At 41.1% G+C, this 19,109-nt stretch overlaps 1 protein-coding gene across 10 annotated transcripts in view; it reads right to left on the minus strand.

Moving 5' to 3' along the window:
- The window catches only part of nedd4l (NEDD4 like E3 ubiquitin protein ligase), a 54,824-nt gene that overhangs the window by 26,621 nt on the left and 9,094 nt on the right, over positions 1–19,109 (minus strand). For 4 of the 10 annotated variants that reach the window (XM_078272287.1, XM_078272285.1, XM_078272282.1 and 1 more), the window contains exons 3-11: positions 17,805–17,886; positions 16,119–16,157; positions 15,618–15,671; positions 4,527–4,562; positions 3,712–3,762; positions 2,184–2,290; positions 1,764–1,866; positions 568–722; positions 52–187 (exon numbers count right to left, since the gene is read on the minus strand). In XM_078272287.1, coding sequence (XP_078128413.1) covers positions 52–187; positions 568–722; positions 1,764–1,866; positions 2,184–2,290; positions 3,712–3,762; positions 4,527–4,562; positions 15,618–15,671; positions 16,119–16,157; positions 17,805–17,886 — 763 coding nt within the window. Of the gene's footprint in view, positions 1–51; positions 188–567; positions 723–1,763; positions 1,867–2,183; positions 2,291–3,378; positions 3,466–3,711; positions 3,763–4,526; positions 4,563–9,930; positions 11,118–15,617; positions 15,672–16,118; positions 16,158–17,804; positions 17,887–19,109 lie in introns of those variants that run through there. The other 6 variants (XM_078272284.1, XM_078272286.1, XM_078272283.1 and 3 more) reach the window with 6 other exon arrangements.

Consider the following 19,109-nt stretch of genomic DNA (forward strand, 5'->3'; position numbering starts at 1 on the left):
TGTGGCTTAGTATGCATATGCTGTATGCACGTGTATACTCTTCTCTCTCACATTGTCCATGTCCCTGGGCTCCTGTTGCTCGTTCTCTAGGTCTTCACTGATGTGGCGTCTTGAACGGAAAACACGGTGTGCTTCCTGATTGATCTGCCGCTGTTGATTGTCACTCTCAGTCTCTGAAATCACATCCCTGAAGGAGAAGAAGTTATTTCAGACAAAAGTAAAAATTAGTAAGTCACAAAATGACTGCTTAGAAATATGCCCTTAACATTAGATTAAGCCAGAATTGCTGCTAGGTAAATGAAAACTAAATTACTATAGATAGATAAGGTAGTAGTACAGTAAAGTTCTTGAATAGGCTTGGACACACTGACCCAGTGATTCATTCATACAGAAAATAACCCCTCACATACATGGATTTATATACCATGTAATAAAGTGTATACTTTTTAAAAAAGGTACTCTTCATGTCTGTGGTACCGCCGTTGTGCTGAACTAAGATTTTCTCATTTAACTAATTTAAAAAATACATTTTAAATAGAAGAACTTAAGGAGAAGGAAAAGGCGTACATGTTGGAGGGCCGCTTCCACTGTGTGTTGCGTTTGTTGTGGTTGACGTAGTAGGTGCGTCCCAGGTTGTCCACCTTCTCTTCCCAGCCTGGAGGCAATGGAGGAAGCAACTGCTGGGGTCGCTGGGAGCCTGAGTCTGCCGACTCATCCCATCCCTGAAAGAGAAAGTTCAGGTTTTCTGACATGAGGCAGCACTATTCACAGATATCCCAGTGAGCTGACAGCTTGTCAGACACACATGAACATCCAATTTAAAGAGGGTATTCAAGCATGGAAATACATTAAAGATGTTGGTTTCACTTGTGGCTGGGTAAAACGTGTTGCTGTGATGTGGTTTAAAATGTTTATGTTAGCATTTACTGGTGTTTCTTTTAGTTTGACAAGCTGCCGCCTGGGTAGGACATCTCTGGCCGCAGGATCTGAGCTTATGTTTATCTATATCACTACCAGAGTTGACAAATGTGAAATCTCTTTTTGAGGATACACTGGCAGAGAAGTAGTCTGGCTCAAAGGATGTACTTTGCTGGGATAAAGCCTGACATACACGTCCAGGACGGTTGTGATTGGTTTAAAGGAATACAAAACAAGACAGAGATTTCATTTAGGAGGTCAGTGTACAGAAATAAAAATAAAAAAATCTAGAGTGGAAATTTGAGATTTTTCACAGAGAGAGCATGTAGTAAAGGGTGGTTAGCAAATTGGCAATACAGTTTTCATACTTTGCCTGCTAAAACTCACATTTGTGTCATCTGTGAAGCCATTCACTACATGTATAGTGCCTCTCTAGCACACTTGAACACACATACAAGAACTCACATAAAGTAAAAGAGAAGAGGCTCCTATTTCTCCAAATAATTGGCAGAATTGTAAATGGTTTTTCCATACCCTGACCTGGAAAAGACTTTCACCAGATATTGGCAGCAAGATGCTGCCTAAATTCTTAGACAAAATAATAAAAAGAAGAGCCAACCTTTCTTGTCTCATTCTAAGCAAAATACAATCTCACATTTTTATTGGTCCAAATTGGGACTCTCACATCCATCTTTAAGCTTAGAAGTGTTGTTTCTTTGTGTGGAAGGAAGAAATAAAAATAGATTCTGGTTTGGCTTCAGGTTATTATGATCAAGACATTCCAAAGCATGCCTTAGGTTATGCTAAGTCAGTGATTAAAACAACATCAGCAGCCAAGACGTTACCTCAGCCTCTTCCCTCATCTCTCCAGCCTCCTCTTCAGGTCCTCCTTGTTTGGGCAGATAGGCCATCTTCAGACGCAGGTAACCCTTCACCCTGGACTTGTGACTAGAAGGATAACATGGGCACTTGAAAACAGCACATTAAAGCCAGGTCTGCACCCTTTAGAAGCCCTTCCAGGCTAATGCTTAGAAATGTAGGGGAGTTACCAAACTGCCTATAAACACCAGATGGTCTTTCACCTTCAGTGTTCAACTGACCGTTAAATTACTGGTCTCTGGAGACATGACACCAGTCTACATGGCGTTGCAAAGCATGATTAACGTCACGGTGAGTTTCATAATCTATCAATGTCTATTCCAATTGCTAATGGGGGAAAATCAGACACAATTTAACTTAAGAACATTACATTACTGGGTCCTCACTGTTTACTTGTCACATCCTGTTTGTCACGTCCTGCAGAAACTGACCTTCTGGGCCGCAACAAGAAGTCTTTAAATGTGTACGGCCGCTCCATAGCAGGGTCCTCTGTCTGTAAATCAAGAGGAGGCATTTGTTGGCAGTAATCAATTGAACACACAAATACACGTTAGACGGTGTCAGAATATCAGTCATGAGTTTACAGAATGGCTGCCACCCTCTGCACAGCCATCCCAGGATCATTATGCAACGGTGAGCTTCTCCCATTACATAGAAAGGTCTTTTGTAATACACAGCAATCACCCACTACTCTGACTGGGCCAAACCAGTCCACACAGGCTGCTCACCATATACTGCTCTGTAACGTACCACTGAATCAGTCACTTTCCAAATCAAAAGTACAATATTGAAAGCAACAAAACGTAATCATTCGAGATGTGGTGAAGCTGTCGGGACCAAACAGTCCTTCACATATTAGGCTTTAGGAATTGATATCACGTTTTGTAAATATTTCATCAAAATGATTGTTTAAAAACATTGCTGTTCAAAGCCTGAATCCACATGTACAGTACTATTATCTTGTGTGTGACTCATACAAAACAGGGCTAGGTTCATGAGCTGGCTTAAGGTTTCATGCTGTATAGTGCATAAAAAGGGTTTAAGTAAGCCTTAAGCTTCCACAAAGCAAATGTAGTTACCAGATTGCTTCCGATGAGTCAACATGGCTGACTAAAGTAATGTCCAGTAACTGTGAATAAGACTTCCTACAACATGTAGTCATGCATACAACTCATGAATCAAATCAAAACACACATAAAACACTGATCACACCATCTATACATGCAATGCAGCAGCTTATTCATGCTCAGTTTATTCGTTTAATGGCTAAAATAAGATTTGCAGCATGGACCAAATATTCTCACGTCAACTGACTTCATCTCTCAACATAACTCAGCTGAGGCTTTTATCTGCTAATTTTCCTGGACCTATGGGAGTCAATCAGGACATTAATTAACCCAAACACCTTTTACTGATAAACTTTTACAGAACTTCAGAGAGCCTCAATCAGTCTGACAACACAGCTGAGAAGAGGAGGGGAGAATGACTTGCAGGTCTATTTTTCTAGTTTCAGGTCCTGTTCACTTACATCAAACCTAAGCTGTAAAAACTCTGCATGTTACTGATTTTAAAAGCTTTTACCTCTCAGCAGTCCACAGTATCCAATCAAGTACATGCAAGTGTGTCAATCTGACAAGTGTATCGTTTTCTATTAGCCCTGAGGTTAGCCCGCCCTCAGGATAGCTACCTCTGTTTATATTCTAAACCGCCCGCTTTCCATTTCCAACAAGGAGTGTGCTGTTTAACCACAACATGCTACTTGTGAGACTTGCACTTTCTCACACTCATGACACACACACAAACACATTTTGTCTAACCTTCACAGAGGTTAATCAGACGGAGCAAAATTGAAGATAAGAAAAAGCGGAGTATTCAAAACACAGTTGGTCACACACACGCACACAAATTACTCACCGGCAAATGACTAAGAGGAACGTCAACCTGTCCCAGGAAATCATCTCTGGTCTGGGAAAGAAAAGGAGAGGGTCACCCACCTTCAGCAGCTTCATTTTAAAAAGTAATAGCTTTTTCAGTGTGTCTGGGGAATACCAACATTTCCAGGAGGGGAAAGAGAGGGGGAAAAAAACCACAATGTTGAGGTGAATTACGTAATGCACCAGAATGTCCAGCACCACTTTGTTTTTATTTGTCACAGACAGAGTGAAAAGAGACAAAGATTTTTATTTCATGGACAGCCCTGTCCATAAATAACCTCTGGCCTTTTTTTTATGAACACCTGTATTGATCTGAAAATCTCAGATGGAAGGGCAATGTTATGTTTGAGCAATTTCTACAGTAACTTAAATTATCATATCATATTTGGGCTAGTTTGTTGTGGCTTATTAGGAAATTAGGAATATTTTTTTTTTTTTTTAATCTTCTCTACCGATTCGATTTCCACAAGTGTCCATCACAGAAGGCTCAGTCTAAGGTTTTATTTATGGACAGGCCTTTAGTATCATTTCAGAGGAGAAGAACCCCTGAACCCAGCAAGGAAAAACAGCACCCACTGCCACCAGATTGAAGCCAAGTCAGCCAGACAGAGGAATAGAAGGATAGATGTGACAACAGTAGTGAACCAGGGAGGAATTTCTGTTTCAGATTTAAGAAGCCTGTAGATTTGTCCATCCTTTTGTTGTAATGAATGCAGACTGAGAGGAAAAGGGGGGGGGGGGGATTGATGATGATTGAGCTGCACAGCAGCAGCCCCTAGTAGGAGCAATGATTACCTGTGTGAGATGGAAAATGCCATTCTTGGAAGTAGCCTGTGTGTGGGACACAACTGATTTAGACAACAGGCATTAACTAACAATGATATTTGTTTGTTGACACTGGTTTGACAGGAAAGGCTGAGTTGAAACAATGCGTGACACTTTTAGTCCAGTGTTTGTCAATTTGAGTTATGGTCCACCTGTGGGTTGTCGGAGACTTAGGAGCAACCTGGGAGTCTGCTGTGCTGCACAAGCGTTAATACAACTGAAGACATTTTCAATGGTCTGGCATCTGTAAAAGTTGCTTCACTGCTGCACAAAGGTAGCACAGACATAAAAGTTCAGTATGGAGTTATGGAAACAATTCCCAATTGAATTTTTAAGTGTGGGGAACGCTGTATAGCAACTTAATTTGACAATGGCATTTCATATTTGGGGTCCCTTTTTTTTACTTTAAGTCAGCAAAAAAAGAGCTTTGAAACAAAACCGTATGTAAAAAAAGGTTCAAAGCCATCTCTTAAGTCCTTCGCACTTCCTTAAATCTAGGGGTGTCACGATTTTATATTTTTAATTGATCGAAATGAGTTCATGATTTTGATTACTGAATCAAAAGCAGGATCAGCAATTCACCCAGTATGTTTTTCTCTCTCCACCCCCGCCTACTTGTGGCTTCCGAAGAAAAAAACAACAACACATCAACAAACACAGCGTAGCTTACCAGCAGGTAGCATGCAGGTAAAGACACAGCATAACATTGTTTACCGGTAGCCTGCACTTTTCCAGACCGACTGCCCGAGCCGGAGATGATGGCAAAACAACAGAACTGGGAAATCCTCCCACTTCCACGAAGTCACTGGTGTGACAAGACATGCCTTCCAGTGAGTTAAATAAACAAACTACCAAGGGTAAGTGTGGGTTCCGACAGGACTTCAAGGTGCATCCAGGGGCCCTTTGTTAAACTCAGGGGGCATTCAATTGCACCTTGTAAACGCAAACTGTTGTTGTAAAATACCCTCTGCCATCTAGTGGCTCTTATTGTGGCATTCCATCACTTGGGGAAAAAAAAGAAGTTTAAGTTTAAATTGATCATTAAAATCGAAAGCCAATGGAATCGTGGATTCGGAGAATCGTGACACCCCTACTTAAAACTCATCACATGTTGTTTTGCCATGTCAGAAATTAGGTAATGTAGTAAAAACAAGAAAGACTGAAGCTAGTATGAAGTTAATGTATACAGCAATCACACTGGTTTATTCTGATCATCGGAAGGAAAAAGTTAATTCAATGATGAAAGTTTACAAATGGGTCACATAAAAACGCTGAGTTATTAATGCACAGGCATGTAAACAGACACTTGTGAATGCATGTGTACTCTCTTCTCTCTCTCACACACAAGCAGACGCACACAGCTGCAATCTATTGCTTCTTGGAAAAGCACACAACACTATGTAAGTAACAGCCTTATCTTAAGTATCTGCTTTCATTTCCCAAACTACACAATTCATTTACTTCTTACATAACAATCCCAAGTAATTCAAAACAGTCAATCATAAGCCTAACCCTAACTAGGAGAGCGCAGCGAAAGTCTGATAGTATCATATTACTCTTTCACGTGTTGACCTGATGTGAATTTGTAAATAAAAAACACTTGTTTGTTTTGAAAAGGGCTTTATAAATACAGTTCTGAATTACAATTAATGCTCTAGGGATTTCCCTAACCAGCCAAGCACCAAGTTAATCTTCACCTGGAAATCTCACTGGCTAACATGCTTGACCCTATAAAACACGTGTCAAACTCAAGGCCCGTGGGCCAAATCCGGCCCCTTGCAGATTTAGATCTGGCCCGTATATCAATTTGGGTTCACAATACATTTTGACCCGCCTAGTTGTGTGCCAATCCAAAAACGCAGGAAAGTGTTTTTTAAAACTGCAATTACGTGACATTCAAAGCAGAATATGGCAGATTTGCCGACTCTGAGACTCAGAAATTCCCCCAAAAGAAGGTACAGTTTTCATATTCAGGCTGTGAAATGGTGTGTTGTATCATCGTTTTGCTTGATTTGCTAAATTCTATGATGGCTAAGGAACTCTTTTGATGACTTTTGTAGGGCTTTATGTCAACAAAAAGCGTACAAAAATGTCAGAAAAAGCAAAAACAATTACAAAAAAGGTGACAAATGTCTGAGAAAGCCACAAAAAAGCCGGAACAAAAACAACGAAAATGAGGAAAAAAGCTACCAAAATGTAAAAAAAAAGTGACATGCAGTAACAAAAGCATGTCAATAAACTCTACATGTCCGGCCCTTGGTGTGATTCTCTTTTTTTTTAGTGTGGCCATTAGTGAAAATGAGTTTGACACCCCTGCTATAAAACATAGCCGCACTGTAGCTTGTAACCTATGAGACAGTCAGTAGCAATGGCAGTATCCCATGGGACACATGGCGTTTTCTTTTCTGTCCTTAACAATTACAAGCATTTTAAGCTGTGGGTATGTGTACGCAGAGGGATATAACTGCAGAGTCATCAAAGGGTCACAGTTGAGCCTGCAGCTGCCTCCCAGGGCCAGGTTACACTCTGAGAGGGAGGGTGCCACTAACGACCATCAGAAGGAGGAGGGATGAGGAGTGTAAGAGGCAAATGAAGGACTGTAAAACGAGTACAAAAAAGGTTTGAGAATAAAACCCAAACAGGTCAGTTAACCCAAAACCTTTCTCAAATACTTTTAGTTGTATGCAGATAGGTTTGAGGTTTTACAAATCCGTCTCAAAATGTTCTGCCGCAACCCCAGTACAATAGAGCTGAATGCAATTTCATCAGTGGTGCTCACAGCATTGACAAATTTAAAACATTGACGAGCAGCATTCCTTTCCAGAAACATGTCCCCGTTAACGCTCCGATATTTCGCAGAGCACATTATCAGTTTTCATAGACATTGTTTATGTTGATGTTGCTGTTGAATCTTTTAAATATTATTTTTAATGATTCACCTGTGTTGGACCCAAACAAATAAAAACCAAAAACTATCAGCATGCCTGGATACCCCAAGAGGTAAGTGAGATTTTTTTTTAATTATTATTATTTTATTTGGGTGAACAGATTCTTTAAGACAGTAAAGGAAAGGAAATCAAGTGATAATAAATGGCAATGCTAACTTCAGCAGAACTGCCATGAAGATATTTATGAGGAGGTGGTAACAGACCTGGAAAGGGTCCAGGCTGGCACTGAAGTGTGAAAAGGTCTCACCTACTCAACAGTCTCCATGCTGACACAACTGAATTACAATGCCATGCATTGTATCAGAGCTCAGAGATGACAGAGAAAAGCCCTTCACAACAATAGCATTTGAACCCCTCTCATACTGGACCAAAATAAAAAACAGAGTCCCCCCCAAAATCCATCCACAAGTCTCAGGTAAATATAGCAAACCTAGTGGCCTGCAAGAGCTGTTTGTGAATGGGAATGGAAACTTCTCTCTCTCTCTCTCTCTCTCTCTCTCTCTCTCTCTCTCTCTCTCTCTCTCTCTCTCTCTCTCTCTCTCTCTCTCTCTCTCTCTCTCTCTCTCTCTCTCTCTCGTTGGGGAAGACCTGTCATTATGGTCTAAATGAGGATTTCCTTGCTGCATTAGAAACGGGATGCCGTGAGGTAATACAACACCACGTCTTTTTATAAAAAAAATAAAAAATAAAAAAAAAGTAGGGAAAGGAGAAGGTGTGCAAAAAGCATTCAAGTATGGCGGTCAGAAATATGACTAAAATATATTAAGATTATATATGCATTAGTGGAGAACAGCCAATTTTTGCAAGCCAATCACATCATAGATCTAATTGTGCCACAGGTCTTCCGACTCTGTGACTGACAAAACCAGAAGTATTTTATTTAAATCCATAACACAAGAGTAACTGGTTTATCCAATACAATCCAGTTATTCTTGTGACATAAGCCTGGCATAGGCCCCAGGGCACACAGAAAGGAATATAATTATCTTATTGTGGAAGATAATTAAATAATTACAGTACATCATTTTATGTTCACTATTAAAAGCTGCCCTGTGGTGTTTTCTTGTAAACAATAATGATTATTATGTTAATAATGATGATTATTATTTCCTTACTCATTAAACATTTGCACAGCTGTTTTTTAATATTTAAAAAACTCCATTGTAAACATCTTTTTCGTTACTTCCTTTACTGGTGCATTGGTTTTTATCTTTGCACCTTGCAACCACTTGTCGATCAGTGGAATAATGTCACACTTTTGGCAGGAAGGATTTGTCACCAACAAAACACAAAAATTATTTTTTATGAAAGATTTTTTTTCAAAAATCAATCTGAGAAGTAAAAATGTACTCTTTGGCTAACTGGTCACGACTTGTAAACATACAACCTGTGGCAAGAGGTGGTAAGTAGACATTCAAGAGTCAGAAGCCAAAAAGGTTGGGAACCACAAATGTCCAAGGTGTATACCGAACAATCTGCTGCTGAAAAGTGCTTCCAGAAGAAGCTTGTGAATGAAAAATTAGGTACAGTAATATGACACACTGATTATAAAAGTGCAACCTTTAGATCTGTTTTGCTTTCAAAGCTTGGGCTATACGTGGAAGGAGAACAGACAGCACTATCACAAGACTTCAGGCTTTCAGGAAACATAGATACCCATAGCTTGTTAAACTTTTTGATCATTGTTTGGCCCGTAATGACATCTTCGTTCCTAATCACTCATGGAGCAGCTGCGATGATACAGATCCTTACCAGCCGAGAGCCAAAGAAGACATGACGTCTGCCCACTCTCAAAATCAACAACCACACTAGAAAAAGACTAAAGATAGAAACCGCCAACTCTCACCAGCACTGGCTGCAGTTAAGGGTATTACCAAACTCAAGAGTCACATTTCTGTGAAACAGAAGGCAACAAGTGCATGGGGAGAAATTATCCATTCATCCATAAGCCCGTTCCTGGTTTCCTTTCATGACTGAATTGGCCGATATGTGTAAAACTTTAAATGCCCTGTAGTTGTGAAGTGAAAGAAAGCCAATGTGTGTGATTTAGCTCAGCAACCATGTCTGTGCTTTTCACTTCCCAGAATGTCACCACCCTATTCCTGCACCATACGGATCTCTCCTCAACTGGGCTGGATTCAGTGAGCAACAAATTGCATGTGAAATACTTAGGACATCCCACAATATACCCATATCCCTACTAAACACTCCCTTCTTCTGGCTACACTAAATACAAGATATCATGTGTTCAACTAAACGTCATATGAGCGAGATGACTCATCCACTATTTGTTTTGACTGTTTACGATTCATTCTCAAATTAATTTCTTCATTAAAAACTAAAAGGCCTGCAAATCTCACTGGCAACTGTCATTTTTCATTTTAAAAACTTTTTCAGTTCGACTTAAGTTTTCCAAAAATCTTTACCTTGGGATTATTCCATGTTGAATCATTGCCAAGGCACACATCCTGATCTCCACCTCCGCCTGGGGTAAAATATATCTTGAAATGAGGCTGCCTCCTGGAAGAATCCCTACTGATTTTGAAAGTGCAGCCATTAGATCGGTTTCTTGCTTCTATTCTCTCCATGTCTGTTTGGTTCACCTCTACAGCTTGGCTATCTGCCCCAGTTTCCTGGTGTTGATTTTCCATCAACGGCCTTTGATGAGACGAGCTTCTCTCCAGTCGAATTTTGGGGTAACGCACTACATGGCTACCTCTTGAGCTGGCAAAGGCAACATCTGTGCATTCTTCCTGGGATGCAGCAGCCTGTTGCCTGCCCTGGCTCTGATCCTGGTTCTGGTTCTGGTTTTGCTGGAGCTGAAACACTAGTCTCTGTGTTCCACCATTAACAACAGAGCACTGGTCCAAGCTCTGCTGCTGGACAGACCAGCCAGTACCACTATAAGGGTGGATTCTGAAATGCTGAATATCAGAACCGTCAGGAGAGTTCCTCTGGATACTAATACCACCAACACTGATACCAGGTTGGCCTCTGCTATACAGGGTATGGCCATTGGAGCCAATACTAAAGACCCTGCGTTTGGGCAGGTTCGGCTCCGTCAGAAAAGTTTGTGAGTTTAAAGTATCTAGGCTGTACGGAGGAGGCGGGTGTCGTGGAACATCTGCTTGGACATGTGGTTCAGTATAGGCAGGAGCGGGTCCTGGAGGAGTATAACAGGGTGGCGGGACATCATCAGCATAACCACGGCAATCTCCATTACTTGATCCATTGGAACGCTGGAGGGAGATGTGCATGGAGGAGCTCTTGGTGGGCCGAGGCTCAGCGTAGGCGGAAAGCTGGGGTATGAACATGGAGGAGCTGCGTTTAAGCGAAGGCTCCGGCCGCAAAACTCTTGGTGGGGCATGCTGCGCAGCTAGCTCCAGAGAAGGCATCGACACCGGAGGCGGCTGCATGTGGAGCGCAGTGACCACATCATTGTCTCCCTGATGCTCATCAGAGTCTCCTTCCAGTATCTCCGGGGCTGTGTTACTGCGGCCTGAGCCAAAGTACAAACGCAGACGTTGAGCCATTTTCACCTCCCGTCCCACAGCTCCCGTTCCCTCTCACTTTCTCTCTGACTGGCTGTTTGGTTCTCTCCTCTGGCTCCAGCCTCTGTCTCTTAGTGTCGCCCACTTCTCTCCTTTGGCTGGCTCGATGACTGATCCCCCCTTTTTTTTCTTCCACTCTCCCTCACCCCGCCTACCCCCACTCCCACCCTCTCGGAGTGTCTTCCACAACTTTCTTTCCACAGTAAACTGTATGGAGGAAAGAAGTCACACCACAAAAACTGAACAGAACAGCCACTGCAAAAGAGCTGACAACTTTACACTGCGCACTTAAAGGAGTGGCAGGCAGTGGAGGCTAAAGAGAAGAAGGGTGAAAAGGGGGGCATGAAGAAGAATCACTGTATGCCATACTCTTAGCACAACCAAGCACTAGCGACAGACAGCAGAAATAGCCTGAGCCGAGTGACAGCCAGCATTCCTGACATGATTGGATAAGAGTGGCCGGCGCTCCTGGTTTCCGAGGTGACAGTGAGTTGCTTGTAAGTCATGTGACCACAAATGGCCCCAGCACCTCCTGTTACAACCCCATGCTGCCCTCAAGTGCCGACTGGCCCCCACATACACACCCCACGTACCACTGTCCATCCCTTCCTCCACTCACATGACCTCTTTTTAACCTCAGCCCATTTCCCTCCACACATCTCAATAATGCTTTCACTCCTTGGTCCACGCAGTTTGGTAGTCTTTAACCCAAATAAGTTACCTCTTAATTCTGACATTACCTCCCACTTTTCCATTCCTTTACCTAAAACTGCCATTGTGAGTATCAGAGTGTAGTCTAGTTTCTTGTAGTAGCACTAAATGTCTTCTTCACAACACCACTGCCTTTATCAATAAAAGATAACTAAAGTAACTTATCTTAAAACATCACTGGTAAATATGACCTCTACGCTATCTTTTCATTCATGTAATGACTTAACATCAGCCTTTCTACTGTTACTGATCTGCCTGAGCTCAGCTTTTAGTTTCTTTGCTCCCCACCTGTGGAACAAGCTTCTTGAATACCGGAGGTCTGCTAAAACTGTCAGATCATTTAAATGAGGGCTTAATAATATTGTTTACTGCAGGTTTCCAATAAATTAGATACATAACTTCTTTTTAACTATTTATTTGCTTGTTCTTTTTGTTTAATGTATTTCTATGCCCCTGTAAAGCAATGGCCTTTTGTCTGAATGGTGCTGTATAAATAAACTTGGCAGAGCACACAGCCATGCCCCCCCTGGAGAGGGAGGGCAGAAAGAAAGAGGAACAGACCCATATATCTGTTGTATACAAACACACAATATAACATCCATATCCTTTTTCAACATGTACTCTGGTCACAACAGGAAGTGAAGATTTCCTTACTAAATGGTCTCAATAAATTGCTAAATTCACCAACATATCTGAAGGACAAATTAAGCCCTGTTACTTCTTGTAGCTTGGATCAGAAAAAAAGAAGCATAAAGGAAGTTGTTGCTAAAAATGGACCAGAAAAAAATCTGACAGATTGCAGCTTTGATAAGGCAAAGAGCAGTCCTCTCTGGAGAAAGATATCCAAGTCTTCTTCAAACAGACTAGACTAGGCTGTCTCCCATACACAGCCAAACACTTAACTGTCTGGTGGTTTTATAGGCCACTCTGTTTGCCTCCAAAAATCTCCCAAGATACGACTCAGCTGTGATCCTAGTCTGCAATGCTTAAATCAGGCACACCAATTATGATGCTTAAGCACTTGCAATGCATTTTGCTACAGTACATGATAAAACAGAGAGAGAGATTCACAACACACTGTGCATCCATGAGAGCATTCTTTATACTGCTGTGATTCACCGGTGGATCCGCATGTGAAAAAAGAGGTTTGAGGCTACTTTGCCCTGAGACCAGAACTAGTGGCCAAGCCATCTGCCTCCACTAACAGAACTGATAAAGCCCCTATGATAATTTAGCCTTTCAGAACTATATCTTCCAAAAAGTTGTTCCCACTTCTATGACTAGTTCGACCTATGGTTTAGCCCTTAGTGCGTCACCCTATCGGTTTAAAAAAAAAAATCTAGCTGCAACAAGCTGGCAGCCAAACGACGGAAAAAAGCAACAAACAAAATAATGAAAGTTCTCCATTGTGGACAGGAGGGCATCAACGAGACACGCTTTATTGACTTGAGTCAGAGAAACAGCCAAACAAAAAGACTGTAGAGGAGAAATCGTGGCTTGGCAGCCAGTTACACTTCGCGATGACACACTGCCTATAGTGTTAGGCACAGTCAATAAATGTGTGTGAAATGTTATGGAGAATGTTCTGTATAAAAGAAACAAAATGCCAATGTGTGGTCCAATTGCAGCAAGCCCAACTTGCCAAATGACATAACATGCCTGCTTTAAACAAAGCACTACACTGTATTGTAGGTCTATTCAGCCTATCATTACATTTACATGGTAGCTGTCAGTCTCATATGTATCGCTCTCCTATATTCTGTAGGTACTTACATTAGTTGACATTTAGTGTACCTAGAGCATTTCTCCAAGTACATAAGTGAACCATAATCTATCATACATGCTATAGCACAAGTTTAGTCAAACATTTGAGCTCTTCAGACAAATAAACCATTCATTAATTGATGTAAGAGAACAAGCAGCCCCTTGAAAGAAATACTGGCCAGTGGTGGAGGAGCTGCCTTGGCATGCACCTAGAGATAGACATAAAAGCGCCTCCTCAGACATATAAGGAGAGGATCGGGCTTGAGGCTGTCAGTGCTGTGCTGTTCTTGTGTTATCCTCTTCTATATGGCAGCAGAGAGCTCCCACTGTACCGAGGGAAAAATTGGACCTGCCTTTTTCTTAGCAGGCTGAGCAACAGCAATTCCCCTCTGTCGAATATGCACACAACACACTCTAATGTATGCACTGATTTTATCAGTAACATGCACATGGAAGTGACTGAATGAGAATTAATCATATAATGTACCTTCCCTTCACAAAGATATCAGGAAAGCTGCAGAATGTGGTGTGACAACAAGCTCAAATCACAAGCTCAAATCTGTCAACCTCCCACGTCAGTGCTCTATGCACAAAAGCAGTAGTCCTCCTGAACCTGCGAGGCCCAGACAGAATGTGCCTTATCCAGCCAAGAACATCAGAACTATGTTGAGCTGCATCCGCTGTTTGTTTTATCAAACTCAAGACACAGACCCCAGAGTTAATGAGAATTTATACAAGCAAATATCACTGCAGTCCTAATCTCCTTTCGAGGGAAGCCTTTTCACTTCTTCCACAGAACAATGTCTTCATTATGTGAACAACCACTCCACTCGCCCCTGTCTCCTCTGAAGACGGTTCGCCAAGGTGAAGGTTGTGCAAAAGTGTGAATTAGTCAAACGATTATCAAGACCTACTTGTGCTGTTTTTAATTGCTGCAACTCTTGACATTGTGCAGACATTCAATCTACAACAGGCTTAATTTCAAAAGTCAATGAAACTAGTGTTCTCGTCTTTGGTGGAAATCTGAGAAATTTTACATAAGAGGAATGTAGGAGTTGTTAGTGGACTATAGCTTTAAAGTAGAAAGATGAAACCAGCAGATAAACAGGCCGCGCACTTCCTGTACACATGGACGAAATGTGGACAGCAATGTATTTGTTTTGCTTGAGTTCTATTGACTGAGAGCCTACAGCTGAAATCCTGTGACATCAAATCTGGCAATGTGTCAGAGAGCTCACAAGAAGAAAACTGTGAAAACACTGGGGTGCAGATAAAGTCAATACAATTTATAGCAGGTTGTCAATGATCCCTGTGGTTAAATGAAAGCCGATTCTGGGGGGAAAAAAGGGCATCGAAAACAATACAAGTGTGCACCAATTTTAGTTCTGCAATAATCTGATTTTATTTGGTGGCACATGGTAGGGCTGCACGATATGAGGAAAATGTCTAATTGCGATTATTTTTGACTGATGTTGCGATTGGATTCACGATATTGGAAGGAATGATAAATTTTTTTGGATCATCATTCTCATTTTGATTGAAACAAATAAAAATGTACTATAGTCATGTAGTGCGATTTCTGCAAGAATCTGTACCAAACAAAGATGTTTTCCTTTAGTCTGCAGGATAGGATCTGTAGGCCGGGACGTCTCTGCAGCCCCACAATACATCATTCAGAATGGTTAGACACATATTTTGCCTTCAACAAATATTTTGCCCCACCTGCGATTTGGGTATTGCACTAGTCCATATTGCGATAAAATTGCGATTAATTGTGCAGCCCTAGCACATGGATGTTTTTTGATGGCATAACTGAGACTAAACCATAAAAGTAAAGTACTACTGGAAAGCCCATTATCACCAGTGAAATAGATGAGATGTTATTTAAACGGTACAATGTATACTTAGCTTGAAGTGGAAACAAAGTGCATGAAGTAAATGAAAAGAGACATGAGGTTTGCAGTGGGTGGAACTAAATAAATCAACTGCTGGTGAAAACAGAAATAAAAAAAAAATTAAATGTGTAATGTATGCGTAATATATGCAGAGGGAGTAAAAGGTAAGAGGTTATGAAGTGTGAATCTTACCAATCTGTTTTCATCAAACACCTCAAAGAGTAGCCTGTGATTCTGCGGACACACCTGTGTTGGCAACAAAATGACAGCGGAGATTACACAGCAGTCATCCAGTGGTTATGTAGCATACAGAGCCAATGTAGATGTACATGCATACAAACACTTTGTAGGCAATTGCCTGCTTGTTTTTGTGTAACAATAATTCACGACTACTGTGGCTAGAAGGTAGTCAATCCTCAAATCTTCATAACATAGGGCTGAACTATAACTCTTTTACACATAACCAATGGAGTAATCATACGCATGTAGCTAAGCTTCTGAGTCTAATATGGTCTGTTTGATTATAGTGATGGAGGAGGTGGGACTCCGGTCTCAGTTAAGATGCATCCAAAGATTTACAACTCTGACACTGCCACTCTAGAGTAAACAAGTGAAATAACAGATCATCGTAGCAGGAAGACAGGGAATCTGACACATAATAAAACACACAAAGAGTTCTAAATCTGAACTCACTCTAAAGTAGAATTCCTCGTTCCATTTGGGATTGAGGGTCTGAAACACAAAGTATAGCCGTGGTTAGATTGATAATAATTAATTGCGTATTAAAGCACAGTGAACACTGTCATTAGTTCACACAGAAAACAAAAGAGATGTATGAAACCTATCGAACTCAGAGCCATAGTGAGAAATTAGGCTCAATCTTGTGCGTCAATGATCCTCTTACGTTGTTAGAGGAGGTTTGTGGCTAACAACATGTCCCAGCGATTGGCATTAGTCCCTAAATTAACAGCAATGTGGACTTTCATCCATTTTCTGGATGAATCAGCTCAGTGTGTGGACACACAGAAGCTCTCCTTCTGCCTCACACATTTGATATTTTATTGGACTGAGAACTATGTGACACATCTCATTAAAATTCCTTCGGTGATTGAAATGACTTAAACACTAGGATGTCAATGAAGCCTTAATTTCACAAGTCACTCTGATTAATAAACACTTTACATTTTACGGCAGCGATAAAATAGCATCTCAGTTAAAACAACTGCTGAGACAAATGAACCCGCTGCCCTAAAAAAAAAAAAAAAAAAATTTAACCCCAAAATCTGTTCAATTCTTCTTGATGAAATAATGAAAATTTCTAGAAATATATGCCAAATATCAATGTATGTGTTATAGAATCAGGGTTGCTTCTAGGTACTGATGTTAGTCTCAGACTGACTCTTCATTTGTTATCAATGTTCATGCCATCCTGCCACACTCAACTCAAATGACAAAGATGCCATCAAAAGGTGTCCCACTTAAAGACACAGAGCCTATAAAAGAGGGCGAGCAGTGATGCTTCATTTTCTGCTCCACATAGCAGTGCATTGTCAGCTATTTATATCCAGCAAGGCAACCATGGCCACTGGCAGCATACGTCTGCCTGCATGGAGGCCTGAGCCGCCCGACTCCAGCAGAGGGTTGGCTGGCAGCTACATGTAGCTAACCTTAACTAGCAAGAAAGGAGAAATTTACAAAAGATATAAGCTGAGTACAGGCTATTTTACAGTGTTGGAAGCAAACAGCTTCATCGAGGTTTCACCCAATTATTATATAAAATGTTTTGCAGAATAACATGCATTACATGTTTTGTATTACATGTGAACAACATGTAACGCAGAGCTCTACAGACTTCATATTAAACCATGAAGCCCAAAACATTCCAAAATGTTAGAAACAAACATTTGGTTTAAAATCACAGTCTTTTATCATTTAAATACCCTCTGAATGGAGCTTACACTAATAGCAAGTAATAGCTCCCCCTGCTGTGAAAAAAAAATAGGCCACTGAGAGAAAAGAGCATGCCCAATGTCCCTCTTCTGAGCAGAAAAGGAAGCACTGCCTTCTGGTGCCTTCCTGTGGTTTCCATCTCATAAGATGATACGATTACCTTGATTGGAAGGAAAGGTGGTGAAAGCATTGGGGATGGGATTAGAAGGATAGGGTGATCTCAAATCTGTGACTCAAAAAGGGAAGTGTCTGTGAAAACAATAGCCACATTTGAGTGGCTGTGCGGTTTATACGTGGTACAGGTGAGTGGGAGGAGATTACTGCGGCAGGAGTGGCCAATTTGGTACGGTGCAAACACATAAGAGATCATTAGGTCTGAAGCTACGAGACGCATGTATCAAAGTCACTTCTTCTTACCTTATGACTTACCTTTTTAATGGTTTTTGTTTGGACTAAGGCAAGTTCTTTGTTTTCATCCGCAACATAGAGGGAAAGTTTGACGTAAGGATCGCTGCAGAAACAAAAGAAGAATTAAAAAAAAAATTGTGCCGAAAAAGGGATCTTGAGCCTTTCACAGTTCTCACTTTGTAACAGCTTGAGCAAATTCACAGGTACAAATCTGCTCCCCACAGTCATGAGTATTTCCTAGATAATATTTAAAAAATGTACAATAGCATTGCTGACAAGATACATACCGGTACAGTTCAGTACCAATACCAAAAACAATATTTTTCCAATATATTTCTAAAATCTTTTTTTTCCTCACTTAAGAAAGCCAGTCAAGACATCAAGTGAGAACTAAGTACTTGGCAGTTTTTAATCCTCTGTACTAAAACACACTTTTAGGTCTTTAAAAGGGAAATAACATACAATCTGTACAGCCCGAGGGGGTAAGCGTCTGTCAAAATAGGCTAACGATTGTGTCATAACCACGCGACTTACTGTCGCATAGCAGAGGAATTACCGTATAGTACAGGAGAAGCTCGCAGGCAGTTTGGACTTACATTAGCTGTTTAAGTTTAATTACTAATGTTAACTAACATTTTAGTTAGCAATAATTAGCCTGTGCCCATGTTCTCTCCTTACATATACCTACGCTCTCTGTCTCTGCAAGATTGGGAATGACTGAGATTTCTCTTGGCACAGCTACCAGAAGACATACAACTTTCAGACAGGTTGCTCACGTCACATTTACGTCGTCTCTCTCAGTTGGAGGCTGCGCAGTAACGCTCAGCGCTCACCGGAAAGGTGCTTCTAATATCCTTCACTGGTCTCCGTCCAGAGCAACGGGATCTGTTGGTCCAGTTTATATACTGTCTATGGTACAGCCTAGTGTGCTTAGTTTTTCCCATTTCCAATCTAACATCATTAACTGTGGACACAGGTGCTAGAGCCCATATTGCTAGGCTACCTACACTCTGACACACAGCTTGTTTCCAGACCTGAAACCTGAGTCTGCCACCAACAACCCAGCAGATAAAAACTGCTTGTATGTGGGTATTGTGAGATAAGGCACTAATGTCTTATTGACAAAGCAGAGTGCTAAAAATACAAACTGCAAATGATTTTGAGGTGAGCAGTGCAAATAGTAAGCAGAGTATGTGACTGTGCTATTTAAAAATAGCCAATTGGTTTATCTGAAGGTGCTGACAGGGTAGAAAATCTCCAGTGAGTTCTGGATAGAGAGGCAGAGCTGCACTATTCACCAGGCACACCAATTACTCGACTGATCTC

Source organism: Sander vitreus, chromosome 16, assembly GCF_031162955.1.
Source record: "Sander vitreus isolate 19-12246 chromosome 16, sanVit1, whole genome shotgun sequence".
In the NCBI taxonomy this organism is placed as follows: domain Eukaryota; kingdom Metazoa; phylum Chordata; class Actinopteri; order Perciformes; family Percidae; genus Sander; species Sander vitreus.